This window comes from Tyto alba, unplaced genomic scaffold (assembly GCF_018691265.1).
Source record: "Tyto alba isolate M040663 unplaced genomic scaffold, T.alba_DEE_v4.0 Super-Scaffold_8, whole genome shotgun sequence".
Classification (NCBI taxonomy): Eukaryota; Metazoa; Chordata; class Aves; order Strigiformes; family Tytonidae; genus Tyto; species Tyto alba.
Window position 1 is genome coordinate 5,859,687 of NW_024881329.1, and position 18,911 is coordinate 5,878,597.

General features: G+C 38.6%; 1 protein-coding gene across 2 annotated transcripts in view; it reads right to left on the bottom strand.

The window, feature by feature from the left end:
- NUCB2 (nucleobindin 2) overlaps positions 1-17,355 on the bottom strand; it is a 31,041-nt gene extending 13,686 nt beyond the window's left edge. The window contains exons 1-5 of one of the 2 annotated variants that reach the window (XM_042785217.1): positions 17,128-17,355; positions 5,680-5,823; positions 4,909-5,016; positions 3,498-3,624; positions 20-123 (exon numbers count right to left, since the gene is read on the bottom strand). In XM_042785217.1, coding sequence (XP_042641151.1) covers positions 20-123; positions 3,498-3,624; positions 4,909-5,016; positions 5,680-5,823 — 483 coding nt within the window. In that variant the 5' untranslated portion in view covers positions 17,128-17,355. Of the gene's footprint in view, positions 1-19; positions 124-3,497; positions 3,625-4,908; positions 5,017-5,679; positions 5,824-6,191; positions 6,272-17,127 lie in introns of those variants that run through there. The other variant, XM_009969663.3, reaches the window with a different exon arrangement.
- Positions 17,356-18,911: the final 1,556 nt, after the last annotated feature.

Here is an 18,911-nt window from a genome sequence, read left to right on the forward strand (position 1 = left end):
GTTTATATCTAGCACTCACTGCTTTGATCAACATATCTAAGTCTTTAGGTTCGAACGTGTCAGGATTCTGATGGTTCAGGTGCTCAAACTGTTTAAGGAGAGCCTGATGGTCTATGCCAGTGTCTGAAAGAACAAGGTACAAATGTAAAACATTAAAGTAAGTTTGAAAACAAGTGAGATCAGGAAGTTAAAAACTTTCATATGGGAGCTTGTGCTTGGTAAGTATCTGAGGCTCCCTGAGGACTGGATAATTTCTTCACTGTTGGAGGAAACTATAGCAACACTTCTAGAGTTGCTTTTCCTGAAGGAGATCGGCAAACTTGATAGCAATTTGCACTATATTCCTTCAGATGTGTCAGTGTTGCATTGCACACAATAATTTAACATGCACAGATTAAGGCTTGTGTTTTCAGCAAGTACAATCAATTTGAGCTTCACAAACTAAGCAAAACATTTTATTCTCTTTTATATAAATGAGATAGTTGGAGCTATGTGCAGTATCAAAGCTAACAACCTGCACCTTTTTTCCAAATTGGGAGAAGTCTGACTCTTCTATTGCCCTCTACATTTTGCAAATTACTTATATCTGGCCAAAGATGTATGTACAATATGGTATAAAATTGTATCAAATCAGATAAGCAAATATTCAAATTTCATTTGTGCAAAATGAGAAGCGCAAGACAATGAAGAGTCAGGTCCTGTGTTTAAAAGCTACAAACATTTCTCGCTTATGACAGAAACAATACCCAACAATATCAATACACAATGCACTAACAACAAAACATATTTCTACAACAGGCTTTTCTAGCTGTTACCATAGTTTCTGACTGCTCTCGCTAGAAAATAATGCTATCCTAAGCAGCATACATTTTGATATGTATAACAATTTTGACAAGCTTTTACTAGATGGCTTAGCAAATAGTATTTTATTTGTTTTAAAAAAATTGGAAAACACAATTTTGAACATGTTATTCTTTGGCAAATTATCTGTCTTACACTCAATGCTGTGTGTGTATTATCACAAAACAGCAAACACTGGCTGGGGCAGATTTCAATCATCATTCCTCACTGGTGAGATCACAATTTCTGTTGAAATATATGCTCCTTAGCTTGTTTTTGAAACATTTTTAGAAGTGTAATAATAAGCTTAAAAAACAAGAATCCAAACAACAAAAAAAAAAACCAGCCCCTAAACCCATTTTTCTCCATTTCTTGTATTTATGGGGAAAGACTCATTCTATATGACAGTATTTACTTGCCACATTACTGCATTATCTGATCCCCAACCCCTAACATTCTTCTGTCCTGTACTGATCAGTGTAGTAGAATCTTGGTGAAAATGCTTAAAACCACATCTGGATCAGGACTGAATATATGCAGAATATAATCTCAAATCTGTTTTTTCTTTTCTTTTTAAACCTGATCCTTCTGAGAAGGAAGAAAATGGAGGGGTTTGTGTGCTTTTTTTTTTTCCTTTTTTTAGATTGGATAGAAGACTAAGATATTAAGTGGTGAGGAAAAAAAAAAAAAGGATGTAGGTGAAAAGATGTAGGGAAAACAGAAGAAGGGGAAATCAAACAGCTCTGCCTGCTGTTACTACAGAATGCTCTTTCATGTATGTTTCAAGATGTTGCCTAGGTGTACAGATACAGCTGTATTTTATAGATAATACCGCCATACTTGTTGTATGTGATGTGAAGTACTCACTGGCAGGGCTGATTATAAACTTTATAAAATGTTTTCCCACTCATGATGTTTTCACATCTAAGTGGTCATCTGAATATTCTGGACTGGAATACTCTGTTCTTGTTCTCTCCCAGATGTAAGATCTCACACTTAATACTGTAACAGATCTGATCTGTTGGGGAGAATTCCTTTTCTAAAGCATGCTCTGTTACTTATTCTTGATTTATGGAAGTAGAGAGGGATAGAAGTAATGAGTCCATTAAACTATTCCAAAACTTCAAAACTCACAGAATTACGGTGTACACAACCAGGTATCATCAGCTGCTGTCAACTAGCTCACTGTGAGTGTCACCATGATGTCACTGGACCATTTGCCTGCAATAGGAGCACGAGACCAGGCTCTTGGCAGCTAAAGAGCTGCCTGAGGAAGATGAATCAAGGTCTGGCAGATAGGTGAAGCAACGCACTGACCCCTGTGGAGAAGCTACCGCTGATGCGCACTGTCTAGCTACCAGTGGACTGTATGCTCTCGGCTAGAACTTTCACTAAAAGAAAGCAAAAGACAGAAAGGTGATCTGATGCCCTCAGCCAACTCTGTATTATTATTTATTAATTATATTACTGGAACACCTAAAAGCTTAATTGGAAATGTACTATACTGTAAATATCTTTTATCTCAAGTTAATCTGATGCTTTCCTGATCCTAGCAATATCCCCACAAACACACACTTGCACATGCATACTTCTTCAGCCTACCTACCACCTCTAAATTCCACTTAGCCTAGAAGACCAATCCTTATTCTTGGAGTATTTTAAATTGATACATTACCCACTCAATTCAGTGGAATCCCTCCCCATAGCTTGCAAATGTTTTTAATAATAAAATAATCTGCATAGGCAAATTAAGCTCTTTTTATTAGAGCTTCTTTGTGAAAAACAGCATTTCAGAAACAAATCATGCAGTCCATCATTAGGATCTTTGTTTATGAGCAACTAATTCTCTTCAAAAGAAACGACTAATAAGAAAAGTGCAGAATTAGTTCTAAATGCAAACTTTTAAAATTCTTCAGTAATAAGAAATAAAAAGGGACAGCATCGTATCCCACACAAGCATACAGCAATCAGAATAATAAGAAACCTGTATGTCTTATTCAATTGATTTAACTTGTATATGAATTTTTTAAAATTGCCCGAGTTTGTATGATTTCATTAGCAATTAAGAAAATGCTACGGATAATTTTTTTTGTTCCAAATATTTTTCTTTATTCAGGAGCTTAAAACTGACCCCAAAGTAAGAGAAATAATCTTCTAAACTGAAATATTTAATGTTTGTTATAAATCTGTACAATAACTCTAATTGGTGGAAAGGGGGCTTAAAAAGAGAAAAAGGAAAACTTTTGTGTTAACTGATGGTAAAACATGTAATTAATTTTCTACCCTGTAAAGACATGAAATGCTACGTCACATTGTATTCTTAAATACTGTCCTACTATGTTACTAGTTCTCAGTGAATAATCTATAAATTGATGCACTACAAAAATAAAAAAAGAGGTTGAAAAGGGATTAGAAATATCTGAAAATTCCACTGCCAGAATAAAATTCAGTTATGTATAAAACACAGATGGCTTTCTTCTCCCCAGTTTCCTATAAAGATGGGTCTTTACTGGCTCTAGGCCAGCTCAGAAAGGATACTCACTTTCAGCTTACTGTCATTATTGTTGTCAACAAACAAAGCATAACTGATGGCCTTTGGGCACCTCTCCAACACAATCCCATCTGTTAACTCACCTTGTTAAATTCTGTATTCTTACCTTGAACAGAATCCATTTTAGCTTTAATTAACATTCTCAATCTTGCTACTTCTTGTCTTTTTAGTTCATCCAGTCGTGTTCTCACATGGTGGCTTACCAAATCAAGCTCTCTGCTTAGTTTCCCACTCTGTCAAAAAACAGATGTATAAAAACTAGAAGAAAGTAGCATTTAGGATTCCCATTAGACATGAGCTGCAAGACTAGTCCACATTGTAGGAATCTCAAAATTTTTTCAAAGAGCAGATTAAAATTTTTTTTTAAACCTATGGTTATAGAAACAGAGAGGAATCCTAAAAGCTTTCTGAAAAGAGAATTTCTAAGTATCTTGCTTCTCAAAAGAGCAAAAGCATGATCTTGAAGCAGCAATACCTAATTATGTTTAAGAAATGACAAATTTCTTGATCAAATGTTCTCAAAATAGTTCAAAAGAACTGTGAGATGCACACAAAGTGCTGTGTTCTTCATCCACTTGATGATGGCTGTAAGATTTGAGAGAAGATGCAAGCACAGCAACACCACCAATGTTTATTGCAATGATATTTATCAGGATCTGGAAATGGATAGTAATCTGCAAGGGTTACACTAGATGTAGCACAGAAGAAAAAGGAGCCAAAAGCTGCCAATGGCAACATGAGGGACTAAAGGAAACGCAAAAGGCAGGAACTCCTTTTTAGGTCTATCACTTTACACTGTTTCCCACGTGTCCCTTGCTGAATTTCTAGCTCATAAAGGGGAATGCAGAACAGCCACTACCTAGAGCCAGGAACTAAAGTAGAAAAGACAAGAATGTGGTGAGGTTTTGGAAAGAGTGTTATGTGGACTGGCACAAAAGAAAGGACAGGACTGGAGAAAGCCAGAGGTCTATTTTATTCTGGCATACAATGATTTATCTCTAGCACAACTTTTCAGTTTCCCCAGACTCTAAAACCTAACTGTCTTTTAATCCTCTTCTACGTTATCATGTTAATTTGTGACACACTATTTTAATCTCAGCAGGCAGGTAGACCTCTATGTTCGAAACAGCATTCCAAATTACTTGGCAGGCAACAGCGAGTGAGAGCTATGCTTGCAGCTGCTTTGATGTACCTAAAGGTTCGCCTACCTGTATGAAGTCTGAGGCTGGCTTTTTAGTAGATAGGCAGAAGCCGGAAACTATGCATTCAAGTATACATTGTTGGGGTTTTTTTATGCTATGGGATATTCTTTAATGAACAGAAGTTCTGCTGTCCCTTGACTAAAGACAAAGATCCAGTAAGAGTTAAATATCTAAGTAAATAAAAATGAGATTAAATCTGAGCTCACAAAAATTGAGAAGAATATGAAAAAAAAGAAAAGGAAGAAAGAATACAACACACATAGCTCATGATTATGGATTTAATTAACCTTAATTTAACTCTTTTTTTGTACCTACCTTTATTTCCTCTATGTCAGCAGTCTGGAGTTTCTCCCTGAAATGTTTATCTGTTTCCAAGACATCTATTACTTGCCTGAGATATTCATCATAATAAAGTCCTGTATCCTTCAAACAAAGAATGTGAAATTGAGAAAATAATATACTTCCAAACATTTCATTTTTTTAAAATACAGTGATTAAACTGAAACTCAGATCTCAGCAACACAGGCATTATACTCTCTTATATATCTTTGCCTTTTTCTGATTTGCATCATTGCCCTGTAACAGATTACTCTTATGATACATTCGTTTCAGCAACTGACAAGGAAGAAGAGAAAAGTGTTTAGGAATCCCTGTAATACAAAAGAATCTGTCATATTAATGTAGGTGTGGGGTTCTTTTTAAACAGTGCAATTCATTCATCGCTGTTCTATTTGAAACACTGAACTGGAATCACTGAATGCAATTTCCTAAACCACGACTCAATCACTTGAAATAAGTCTCTGTGGAACACTAAGCAGTTCTTCCTATTGTAAGCTGGGGAATTCCTTTCATGTGCCACCTCACCTTTAGCAGCTCATGGAAAAAAAATATAGAAGAGAGAACAAATTTAAATGGAACCTCACCATAGTAGATGGTAGTCTGTATGACAATACTGGCTAATGTTAGTTTCCTTCCTGCAAGTAACTTCAGTAAAGAACATCTAAATTTCAGGAAGGGGGGTTGCTATGACCAGATTGCTAACAATTAGGAAAAAATACTTAATTAGACAAACTTCATTACACTTACTGGATTTTCTACCTTCTCTCCTTCTATGTGGCCTTCTCCTTTGACTTTTGTCTTATCTATGTCTATAGGTACAGCTTCCAAGGCCATTAGGAGACATGTCATCAGCAAAATACACTGTTGGGGCAGGACAGTTAGCCACTTCATCTGAAATGAGACCAAGTCACACAAGTTAACATAAATGATGTTATCATATTGTACTACTTAGAATTTTTTGACGTTCCTACATAGATATCCGTAATAACCCACTTCCCACATGTTCTACTGGTCTGAAGGAACACTAAAACTCAAAAAATTAAATACAGTTTTAATTTTTAAAGACCATTATTACACAAGCAGATTTCTTGAGATTATTTTACAGTTTTGTGGCAAACCTAAGTTGTACTGTGAACAGTGAGAGGTTTTTAACATGCTGAGGTACTACCAACCCCTCCACAGAACAGATGGGAACACCCAACATTCATACACTTGTATAGGACGGCCAAGCCTTGCATAACTAATACGGTCATTCCTACCCTGATCATGTCTTTGGTGAAGTTATTGGCAAACTCCAAAAGATAATCACGGACGCTGAATCAGCTCTTACTGTAGTAATGTCAGTCGTTTCTGTGTTTCAGCAAGGGAGTTCTTTGCCTCATCTGGAGTAAATATTTATTTGAGGGAAAAGTATTTTACAATCCATGTTATATCCATATTTCAAGTTGACAGAGATTCTTGAAAAAAGCCTTCACACTACCCAAAATTGTTGCTGAGGCTGGGGCTTTATTAAGCCTATCTCCCCTAGACTTTTTTTGGTGTCTTATATGGGGCTAACTTGCACATAGTTTGATGAGCACTAAGCACTTTGAGAGTTCTTGACCTCTGTCTTCTCCCCTTTATCAAATTTGGTTGAAAATAGCTCAATTCATTTAGAAACTGGTAAGAAGGAATACTTAGTGTGAGTACAGGAAATCCAGCTAAAGAAGTAATGGTAATCCAGCATAAGACAGCAAAGTCAGGCTCCTGAGACAATGCAGTCTATGACAGTCCACAGTCTGGATATTCTATAAAAACCTTGAGTAAACTCCAACGTTATGTTAGTAATCACCCCCTGGAAAGTGAAAGTTGCCTGTCAAATACTGTCTAAAATTAGCTTAGATATGCCAAAGAAAGAGACATAATATTGAAGAAATGAGCAGTCAAATAAATCAGAAGTATACCTGTTATAAGGAGAATTTCTGTACAAGTGCTTTAACTAGTCATGCAAGTAATTTTAGCAAAAGTACTTATGCCCAACAGCAGCAAATCTCATTTTTTGAGGGACAAACATACACACAGAGAAACTGTTAATTATGGTGTCAGTGTCAGTTTTCCTGACTGCATGCTCTGGTACTCGACAGCGAGACATTACTTTTTCTTGGATTAAGCTGCCTCTTTACTAAGGCAATAAATGTAGATAACAGCACCTACTTAATATTAAGCATTGTTGACACCCTTTATTCATATAACTATTATGTAAAAGAAAGCACTGTTATTAAGAGAGGAAAAATGGGAAATGCATGCAAGATGTGCAGAGATATTCTTTCTTTTGTTGGGGATGAGGGAATAACTGGAGATAAAAATATATGCACCTATCCATCTTCTGTTTTATACCTTAAAGGCTCGAGAATGACAAAAATTCTCCGCAACTGTTCTTTCTTAATAATATCTTCAACAAAAAGTCTAAATGGATTCTGCTCAGGTATAGCAAATACCTGTTACTTTCATTTAAAAAATGACTGACATCTGATCATTACCAGATGGAGTAGCAGGAGCAATTGTTGCTGCCGTATCGAACGTATTAGATTCAGTGTCACCACTACTGTCAGACTCACAACAGCAAGACTGATTAGCTTTGCCTTGGTCATTCTTTTAAAACACACAAACACATAAACAACAACAAAACAAAACACAAAAAACCCAAACAAACAAACACAAAAAGAAAACCCAAAACAACCCAGATTGATTTGCTGAAATTAGTAAATTACTTTCTACACATCTATACAAGCTGCTGGCTTGCATTGAGTTTATAGAGCTGACACCTGAAGTTTAGTTATTCACTATCACTTTTTAAAATGCCAAAGTTCTAATATTTCAGATGTTTTCAATTACAGAATATTGTTATTTAAATACTGTGACTAGGTTTGTAATTTCAACAGGATTTCATCACAGGAAATGATAACTAACAAATACTAGGTTTTCAAACCTCCTAATCTTGGCTGAATATTTTTGAGTACTGACTGCATGACTTCTATAAGCCAAATCACCAAGTTAATGGACTTGCCCAGAAGTCTCCCTTCTTGTCCTCATACTTGGATCTTCAGGCCAGGCTAGGTTACTGGGGCAGTCCAACAATGCTGCTGGGAAGTCCTGAACTACAGCTATTCAGGTGAGTCCGTATCTGTTAGTGGCACATCTCATTTTAGGTATCAGTGGCATGGATAACATTAATAAGTCAATACATGTTACAGAGGCCATGTTCTTTTAGCTGGCAGACAGCCATTACCCTACTGTCATTTAATTTTTTCTGTCTTGCATGGACAAGATCACCTAACTTTGTCCTCTTTTTTACAAAAGTAGATTGCCATGTCTGGTGTTAGCGTCATTCTCTGAACACTGGTGCTGTTATTTTATCCTTACCAGGGCATTTTGATATACCTGTCAATATACAAACACAGCTAGATTACCAAGTAGGCTTGAATACAACAAATGGAAAGTGGAAATAGTTTAACCGATGCAGCAGGTTGCATAGAAATAGAAAACAGTGTTTCTTAACAGACTGCCTATAACGTGACAAGTATGGCAAGTAGTTCCACAGATGACACATGTTGTGTGAGCCATCTCTGCTCTGAATCTGTCATCCATTTACCTCATCCAATGACGCCCTAAGTTCTTGTATTGGAAGAGATGTAAACAATTTATTCTTAAATGACCATTTCCATATTATAGCTCTCCAACAGTGATCATACACCAGCCCTCACCCTTCTAGCCTAAAGAGTGCTAGCTTACCTATGGATTCCTTTTACAGCTTTCCCAGACCTTTGATCATGCCTGATAGTTTTCTATGAATCTTTTCCAGCCCTTTAACATCTGACTTGAAATAGAAGAACCTTGGGTGGCCTAGGCTATGCCACAGATTTTATCAGAGCATTGTTTCTTAACAAGAAAGGTTTATAAATTCTATAGGTAGGACTTGGAATATTTGCAAGGTGATGGCTCGCTTCCAAAGCAGATTGAGATACTTTTGTGAGGAAGCCACTGTACCTTCCTTTTCAGATGAAAGAAACAGGAAAGAAAGTAAAAGTAAGGCAAACACTTAATTCAGTATCTGTCAACTCAGTGTAATTAAAACAATCAATAAGACAGAACTGAACCTCAAAATCTACCTTGAAAAATTCTGGATGAACAGCCTGGACAATTACTTCTCTAAACACAGAGCATCACAGTCAAAAAAGTGTACAGGTAAAACAAAAATCCACCTTGCTTAAATTCTTGAAGAGTTATGAATGAAGCAGTCTAGTAAACTGTTATGTGAAAGGCTGTAAGTATGCAGGAAGTCTAGGCAAGGGATATGAAACAAAATTAATAAAAACCAGAAGACTTGTAAAGTATATGAGTATAGTAACTATACTCTCAGAAATTTTAGAAATTTTTTTTAAAGGTTGTGTATTTTTGAAGTGCTCATTTAAAGAAATGGTAGCTTCTGATAATGAAAAAATTTGAACCCCTGATAGATGGATAAATATTTTTCCAACCAATATATTTTCATATATACAAAATTATAGTAATAGAAGTAATTTAATATTGTCATAAGCCACTCTAATTATGTAAGGTGTGTAAACAGTGTTTTTGAAAATCCTATGTGGCGATTACTTGAGCACGTTCATTTCATGTAAGACCGACAGGTCCTGTAGTGAGCTGAACCATGGCAGAGAAGCCAGAAACTCAAGTGTTAGCCATAGTTACAGCACAGATTAATTCTTTGCCTATGGCAAATACTAAAGCAAACAATTTCAACACCTTGTCTTTGATGCATTTTAAAGACATAAATCATCTTTTTAAAGTTGCTGACCTACAACTTCTAGTAATGTGAATAATTGTGGAGATGAGGATTGTCAGTTTAGGCCAAAGCGGGGCACACCGTTAAATTCTGAAGACTTTTCCCCTTGCAACTCAAGAAAGCTGATACATAAAATGTCCATGCTGAACTGAAACAACTGAGATCTAACCAGCCATGTTGCTCTGCCAAACGTCATATGAGAAAGCACCAATCTCCAGCAGATTTGGGATGGGCAACTGGAGCTGTATCATCTTAAACTACCCCTGCAGTAGTCAGCAGAGCTTATCTATCAAAAGCCCTAATCAAACTAAGTGCCATTGGATCTGCTGACTTTCTGTGGGATTTGTGCTCATGGGCAATTTGGGTTCCCTTGGAAATACCAACCTTTGTAATTATATGCTGTCATACATTATGGGAAACACTGGATGATATCACAGTATGTTCTTCACATCTACTTGATGTAATAAGCTACTCTGAACAGAAGATCATCTACTGCCCATCAGGCAGTTTTGTTTCAGGTTGTGCACAAGGTGTTTTTATTGTAGCCCTTTTGATAAAACAGGCCAAAAAATCCACAAGTATCACTAAGAACTAAAAGCAGAGAAGACTAAAATGGATAAGCAAAAAATATCATTACAGCTGACTTTGCAGACTACTACGCTTAACACATGATTTCCCATAGTATTTTGAGGAACCCAACTGTTTAAGCTGTGCTATAGGTAAACTGGAAATACATCTATTAAAATAAGAAATAATTACCTAGTGAAGACAGAGTTACTGTATTTAGGTATCTATTAGCCCAAGACTATATTCGTCAAAATTCCCTCAATAAAAGCAGGTGACTAAGATATGCCTCAACCTCTAGAGTGTGACAGTCACAACTGAATCACTGAGCACATCCTACTCTGACATGGATTAGAAGAGAGAAAACAAGCCCATTGCAAATTCTAACATTAATCAGCTTCAAGAAAAAACTCAGCATGATTCTCAAATTCAGCAACTAGAGGGAAGAGTGACAAGAGGCAGGATGAGAGGAAAAGTGGGGTTCCAGCTTTTGTTCCGCTGAACGCTTTACTGATAAGAGTTCACTCCACTCTCCGTCTGTTACCTGCTACCTTAAAGAGTTCTTGACTTTTGGGAAAACCATTCCCGGATGCCCATCTCTTCCCAGGCATTTTATGGTGAATCTATGTGTCTGCCCCAGGGATGTGGTTTCTTCTGTAAGGACTAGGAAACACCATCAACAGACAATCACAGCGCTGCAGAAGAGGAGCAATGTCAATTCGATCATTGTCATCAGTGGTACGTAATGCACAGCATACGTCCTCACGCCCTGCCACGAGTGCGTCGCTTGAGCCTATGATTATTACTACTCTTCCTACTGCTATAGAGTTTAATAGAAATATAAATTGCTATGGAGCTGCCCAGCTGACTGGTTACTTTCTTAAAGACAGATGGACAGAGTTAATGTTACAATTGTCATGTGGAAATTAAGTGATTTTAGTCAAATATATGTAGCCCACCTACATTAAAAGGTAGCACAACTCTAATGTGCTTGTACGAGGAATCAATCTCATCCTTCCTAGAGGGATAAACAAACATTTCTAATTGTAACACATAAAGAGAACTAATCATAAAAGTAGTGCTCTAGAACTGACAAATACTGTAGTTTATAAACAAAGCCAATATCCTAAGCTTTCAGGGAAAACGAAAAATAAAAACCTCTCTGAGCATAAAGTATTTTAAAAAAACAGAGCGAGACTCAAAAGAATGAGACAGTCAGCAGAAAATCAGCCACCAATGTACTTGCATGAACAGAAAAATACAATTGGAAAAGGAAAGAAGCAGGCCATCTGCCAGCAACCTTATTCTTGATCCCACTAAAGCTAATCACAAATTCCTATCAACTTCAGTGGGACAAGATTGGACATTTGAATTATGAAGAGCTATGGGCTTTGAAAGATAAGTACAAAATGCAGCTTCTAACATTTATTCTAGCAATATTAACACAAGCAGCTAAACACTGCATTAGCACACCTATTTTACACAACTGCCAGATGTTTATAATATAAACCTGAAAATTTACTTTTCATTAACTTAACATCTATTGCCCAGACAACAGCATAATTCTGGTAGTGATGTCTCCATCACCTTCCTAGCAAAGCACTAGTATTTTTAAAGAAGTAACACTCAATGTCAGATTTTCTAAAACTGATATAGGCAAAAACATACAGTGATATCAGTGTATAGTGTGTAGTGTCTGCACATGCAGAAGCTCATCACATGATTACAAAGAAAGATAGCATAACACTGTAACTGTCATATTGCATGTTTGCACTTGCCAAACCCATGCGTACCATGATCCATGATGGGCAATGTAAACATAAATCCAGACTTCCACACACAAGTAGGACTGCCTAGTCATAAAATTTCACACACACCTGATGTATCTGATATGGAAGTCACCAAACCTGTGTGAGATACAATGCAGGATGATAGCAATATTCTCTATTGTCATGACTGTACTGTGACCTCCTATTTTAATGCTGTATGTTGGAGAAGTGAACAATCTTCATATCCAGTGCCGAATTAAAACAAAACAAAACAAAACAAAAAACAGCAAAGAGATAAAAATAATCTACTAATCATCATCCTTCTAAGATTATTCTAACCTCAGTACTAGAATGAGAATATTACAAATATTATATCTGAACTATGTAAGGTGCTCCTTCAGCAGTTTGAGCTAGCCGTCTAGCATCTTGAATGTTTTCAACTCCCTGCAACAGCAGCATACTTGTCTATATATTGCAGTTTAAGTACATAATGTTTAATTCCATGGGGTTTTCCATTTCTTTAAAAATTATGTGTAAATATGTAAATTAATTATCTTATAAAATCTTAAAAAAATACATTAAATGTTTGAAATTAGGCAGAAATGGATTATTCTTCCACCATATTTTTTCTGTTTGGCAACAACTAAAATATTAGTGTTAGTCCCTCCCTGTTCTTTCAGGAGGACTTGCTGCACAGACACCTGTATGCTACCATACCTTAACCAAAGACAAAAAATAAATAAATCTATAGTTATTGCATCTTCACAGTGTTAGTCCAGTGGGTTAATCTGGTATGAGCACAGGCAAAATGTGGCAACAGTTTTGAGAAGCAAGTGCAGAAACGTGTTTCAGCTCAAAACGCTAAGCCAAACTTCTGGTTGTGGTGAAGATGTCTTTTCACTAGGTCACCAGTCCACTGGATATACATTTCTCACTGAAGACATGAGCAGAGAACAATGTGAAAAGGGGAATGGCTACAGTCTGCAAAAGTTTTCTCTTTACGCTATCTTTCATAATATAGAAACACCTGTATACTTTTCTTCCCAAATGAGAATACATCATTCTAAAAGTTAATATGCAAGCATCATTTTCCCCTCTCTTCTTTCAGTAAATGTCCCACCCACACAAGCAGCCACATTTTTCCTTCCACTATCCTTCAATCATTTTTTCTCTTCTGTCAAAGTTGTCCATTAACCCCATGATTCAGATGTTGCTTCTTTTTTCCTAGCGAATATCCAACAAATTTCATCCTGGACATGCTGTCCTAATCTTCTGTTAGAATACATCCCACTCAGCTCTCTGCACCAGGAGACATTCCTTATTTTTTCAAGAAGCATTTTAATACTGTACATAACCATACTTTTATACAACAGTATTATTTAAGTACATAAAGGCAGCAGAATCCTTTCTTCTCATCATGTTTGCTTAAATTATTTTCTTTTGACTTGTATTTGTTACATTTTTCTCACTGTATTTTATATGCTTCATTCTCTTTACAGTTAGAAGTTGGCTGATGGAAGAGCTTCTTTTTTCAGCTTCTCAGAAAAGACTGCATGCCTCAACTGTGTGTAGTACAACATTTGCTGACAGAACCTTTTTTTAAAAAAATACACTTCAGCTGTTTTATTAAATGAGTCACCCAAATGCTGGGGGATACTATATAGTAACACAAATTATGAATACTCAAGTGGGAAAGAAGTAAGTACTATTTATAAGGCAACTGTATGTCCAGAACTAAAAATTAAATAGAAGCAAAATGTACAGCTGCTGCTACATGCGCTTAGCTCTGTCATAAGTAAAGTTTGAAAAGAAAACTGTTTTTTCTTCTTGTTGCAACACTCATGGTTCATTATTTAAAAACATGTGTACATACACACAAATACACATACATATTTATAATACTACCTGCCTCCAAGGAACTTCCCTATCATTGTTTCAGAAAAATAAATATCAGCGTCTACAAAGCTACCTTACTAACTGAAGAATGCTGAAATATTAGTCTTGTTTATAAAAGGAACTTGCATGATTTTATCAGTTCTTTACAATAAAGTTGGCTCAAAAAAAAAATCATGAAGCCAGTACTCAAGCAAAAACTTGTACTGAATTCAATGCATACTTGATAAAACCCCTATCTTCAAAAGCAAATTAAAAAAAAAAAATACCAGTACAGTTTCTTGCACTATAAGTTCAGTTCCAATACAGAACAAAATACAACAGCACACCTGCAATCTCACAAATTCCCTGTGTATAAATGCGAACAGTAATTTTGTCAGTGCTGGCATAAAAAGCAACCTCATTTCAAATATGCTACTGCATGCAACCGAAGTATTTGCTCAAACCCTAATCTCAAATCAGAAAGTATTTCAATTATTCTACTAATATGCATTTTGCTCTAGTTAGCAACAAATGATGATGCTCAGATAAACGCTGAATGCCCCAGGACTTCAAGGTACCTTTTTTCCCCTTTGGAAAGAAAATATGAAATAACTAAGAATAAATCTAGAGCTAATGATATGGAGCCAGATTTTAAAATATTTAGGCAGTTAATGGTAGCTGCCTAATGAGATTTACATCCATAATTTGCTACTTCCCATTGATTTCTATTTGCTTAGGAATCAAAATATGCATAAATGTCCCGCTCTCGTTTTATAAAGAATATAGGGCATGAGAAACATATCATGAAATGGGTCCACGTTTCCTGAATCACCTATGATGAAGAACAATATTTACAACTGAATATGACTAAAACGGTTCTAATAAAATGCACTTTCTTTCATTCTTTCAGCTGTCAAATCATGTACAGTATGTAAGAGCAAAAACTGTTGAAATTACCTTGAATTTTGCCTCTGATTGCATTTGATTTGGCTTAAGTACCCAGCCATGTTTTTAGCCACATACAAGCATATCCCTGTCCAGAAGGCTTGTTTCTACTGTGTATCTAACAGGAACTTCAGAAAGATCTCTTCTGTTTACTGAGCAATCAAACAGACAAGAGCACAATACCTAACTAAATACCTTTGTCGCACAAGAGTTCAAATCAAGGCAACACTGATACCAGCTTTTAACTTAACAGTAAAGGATTTTATCTTCCTTTGGTAAAGCACATTTGTTTAGCCAGTCTATCACTAGAAGTATGAGTCAATATTTCCACACCTCTGACATTTAAGTCAATATAATAATATTTCACATTTTTTATTATCTCTGAGGACTGCTGCTCTCCCCTTTCATGATTACAATTTCAGTTCTATACGTATCACTTGGGGGCAGCTTTTGACAGAACCTTTAACTTGGCTTATAGCAACCGAAAGTTTATGTTCAGCAGTACTACCATTACTACGCGGCCAAGTTATGGAAACTTCTCCTTAGCCTCATTCAAAAATAATTCTTTTTGCTGTTGTGCTTAGTTTTTATTTGCTTGATGGGGTTTTCTGAATATAATTTCAGATACCAAAAAACGGTATCTCAAGCTGTATTATAGCATCAAATCACAAGTAAATTTGCATCAAATACCTACATTAGATGCCTTTGCATCCAGTAGGTAAAGGAAGTTTTAAGCAAACCCAGTGGGCGATATTACATTATAATAATGTTTCCCCCTTTTCTTTGTAATTAACTTGGTTAAAGTGAATGAGATTTGCATTGTTCTACTACAACACAATTTGTGTAAACCTAGACTTATGTTATTACTTTTTATTATGTAATTACCTTTCTTATTCTAAAATAAAATACTGCCACCATCCAAAAGATTACAGTAGTGAGTAAAAGGGAAAATAAATAATCACAGTTAGGAGGTACTGTGTGTAAGCAGGTTAATAATTTGTGGTCCACAGTGGATGTTGAACTGTGACTGTACAAGATCATTGTATAGAAAATGACAGTAATAGATCTAAGTGGATCTTAAGTGCTCTGAGAAATGTGGGCTTCTCCCATAAACCTTTTGTGAGTCTTAAGCAGAGGCCCATAATGGTTACAATAAAACCTGGTTTCAAACATTTTGAGTGGCCCTTCATTTCCTATCCAGTGTTTAGAGTAGGAATCTTTCCTGTGCTGTTCTGTTTAGTTGAAAGGGACAGTCATTTCAAAATTCAGGGTAGGACTGCACCAATACTGAGTCAACTTTTTTTTTTGAGTGGGAGAAAACTAGATGACAAAAAAACCCCTCCAAAGCAAACCTCCATGTTGAACTTGATCCCACCATGTACTGGTGCTCCATCGTTGTAACTGTGATGGTCTAATTTTGAAAATGCTGGATGTTATTTCTCCACAGCAAATATTTACAACTCCAATAACAGCAGCTTTTTCTCCTACAGGCTTACTAAAAAGTGTTGCCAAACGTGGACTCTTTTGAAGACCATGGCCACATTCATTTCAGGAAAAAAAGTGGCCTCTACAACCATGTTTCAACTTTTTCCTCTTCTGGAATATTTTCTGAGTACAGGGACTAGCCTGACACTAGAGTATTTTACCTAGCTCCTCCAGGGGTACTACTGTAAGCCTAATGCTGAAAAGCTGTATCCTTTCTAGTGAAACCAGTCTGGTCCGCTGGACAAAGCAGCCGAAGTTTTTCCTGCGGTTGTGCAATTACCAGCCAGTCAGGACTTCGCTGCGGCGGCTGCTGCCAGGTATGCCTCCATTGCTGCCGGTGCTTTAACGCGCACCTCCCGCGGGCCGATCGCCGGGGCTGACCCTGCCGGGGGGCCTGTGACCCTCCTTCCTGGCGGGACGCTCCCGCTCAAACTTCGGCTGCTCCCCCCTCTGCCACCTCCACACTTCCCCCCCCCCAAAGAAAGCCCCCTCGGCCTGGTGCTCCCTCCCGGCCCCGCCGCCGCCACCGCTTCCCCCCGCACTGCCGTTGTTTCGCGTGTTTAAATCTGACAGGAGGGAGGGCGGTGAAACACCGTCGAGGGAGAACGCGCCCCACCCCCCCACCCCCACAGCCCCCCGAGGCGCCCATCGACGCTTCCTGACAGGAGCTGCCCCGCCGCCAGGCCTCCGCCCCGCTCCGCGCCCGCGGAGGCGGCCTGGGACGGGCGGTGCTACCTTTCGGTGCGCCCGCGGCGGGAGAGCAGTCGCTGCTTCTTAAGGGCGAGGCGCCTCTTGCACGCGGGGATGAGCGGGGCGTCCTCCTGAGGCTCTGCGGGGCTCGGCACCGCGGCGAAGCGCGGTACGGCGCGGTGAGGCGCGGTGCGGTGCGGTGCGGTGCGGTGCGGCGCGACAGCCCCACAGCACTCCGGCGACCCCGACTGCCGTTGCCATAGGGACAGGTCCCGCCCATCAAAGCGCGGGGATTGGCCGGGCCTGACCCCCGCCCGGGCGTCGCGGAGGGCTCCGATTGGGCAGCTCCGGCCGCCGAGGCAAGGTTGCACGAGGGGGCGGGGCCCGTCCCCGCGGCTGCCTGCGCCGAGAAGGTACGTGGCGGCCGCCGCGGGGGCGGGCCCGGCCGCGCGCCTCTGGCGTCACGGGGAGGTGGGGTCGCGCGGGGCGGGCGGGCACCTTGAGGGGAACGCGGGAAGTCTCGGTCTCAGGGGCGGGCGGGCACCGTGAGGGCAGCCCCGGCTTGGCCTTTCTGCGGAGGGGCGCTGCGCAGTATTCTAAACACTCCGCTCGGCTGGAAGCGCGAACCGGTCCTCGGTCCCGCCTGGCCGCCCCGCCCCGCTGCCCCCGGTCTCGCCCGCCCGCGGTGAGGGAGGAGAAGGTGCTTCTGGTCGTTCGGGCTGCGGCGAGGCCGTCGAAAGTTGCTGCTGCTCCTAGTGACAGAAGCGATGTCGTGATAGGAAGCTGGTTTCCCTCCCGTGTCCGCGGTGCGAACGCTGTGGCTTGCAGCCGCGCCTCGTGTGAGAATTGACTCCTTACGCCAAAAGGCATGTCGTGCGAACCGTCTCTTAGTTGCAGTAAATCAGTACTGTTATGTGTCCAGTCGTGAACTAATACATAGGAATTTGAAAGTGTATTCTCAGGCATCCTTTTCCATCACTGCTCCTTTTTGCTACTTTTGAGCCTTACTGCGCTCACACTTGGTTTTCCATTCCTGTCAGAGGAGGAAAAGAGGAGAACAAAATCTTGATCTCTATGTCAATTAAACAAGTTATGAAGCTATTTTCAACCTGCCCATTTGTTTATTCTTGGTGTAAGCTTGAGGTTTGATTTGTTGATTTCGTTTTCCACACAGGCGTGGTAGCTGTTTTTTTGGGATTAATCTCTGCATTCTGGGCACTAAAAGTGGTCCTATGTTATTCAGAAAAGTTATTTTTAGTGGATAGGTTAACATTAGATGTAGTAGCAAATACTCTATAGTTTCTATAAAAAATAACTTTCTGGAATATGCATAGATTCTAGTTATAACCTGTCATATGTTTCAATAGTGGGAGCCCGTACTCATATTTAAACAAGGAGGTACAAATGTACATGTACAAGTTATTGAAAAAGCTTTATTGCTGTGTGTTATATTTTTGTTATTCTGGTTTACAGGATAATTAAATAGCTACATATGAGTTATGTTTTGTTTAAGAAACTTGCGGTAGTTTACGCAAATAAGAGGAAAAAAATATTGATGGATTTGCAGAGTTTAGGCTAGATCAAAATTGTCATGGGGTTTTGAATGCTCTAATCATTATGAGAATTGGAGTCTAAAATGGTGGTTGAAATTGTAGCTTCTGAGTTATGCATGTGAAAGAGAAATGGGAATGTAAACTGTCTGTAATGACATTTGTGGTAATAGAAAGCTATTAAAATATCAGGGCTGATACTAAGAGCTTTCCCTCTCTCAAGGAATTACTGTTCAATACTATAAAATCACTTTTCCACAGTATTTTTCACTTTAGAAC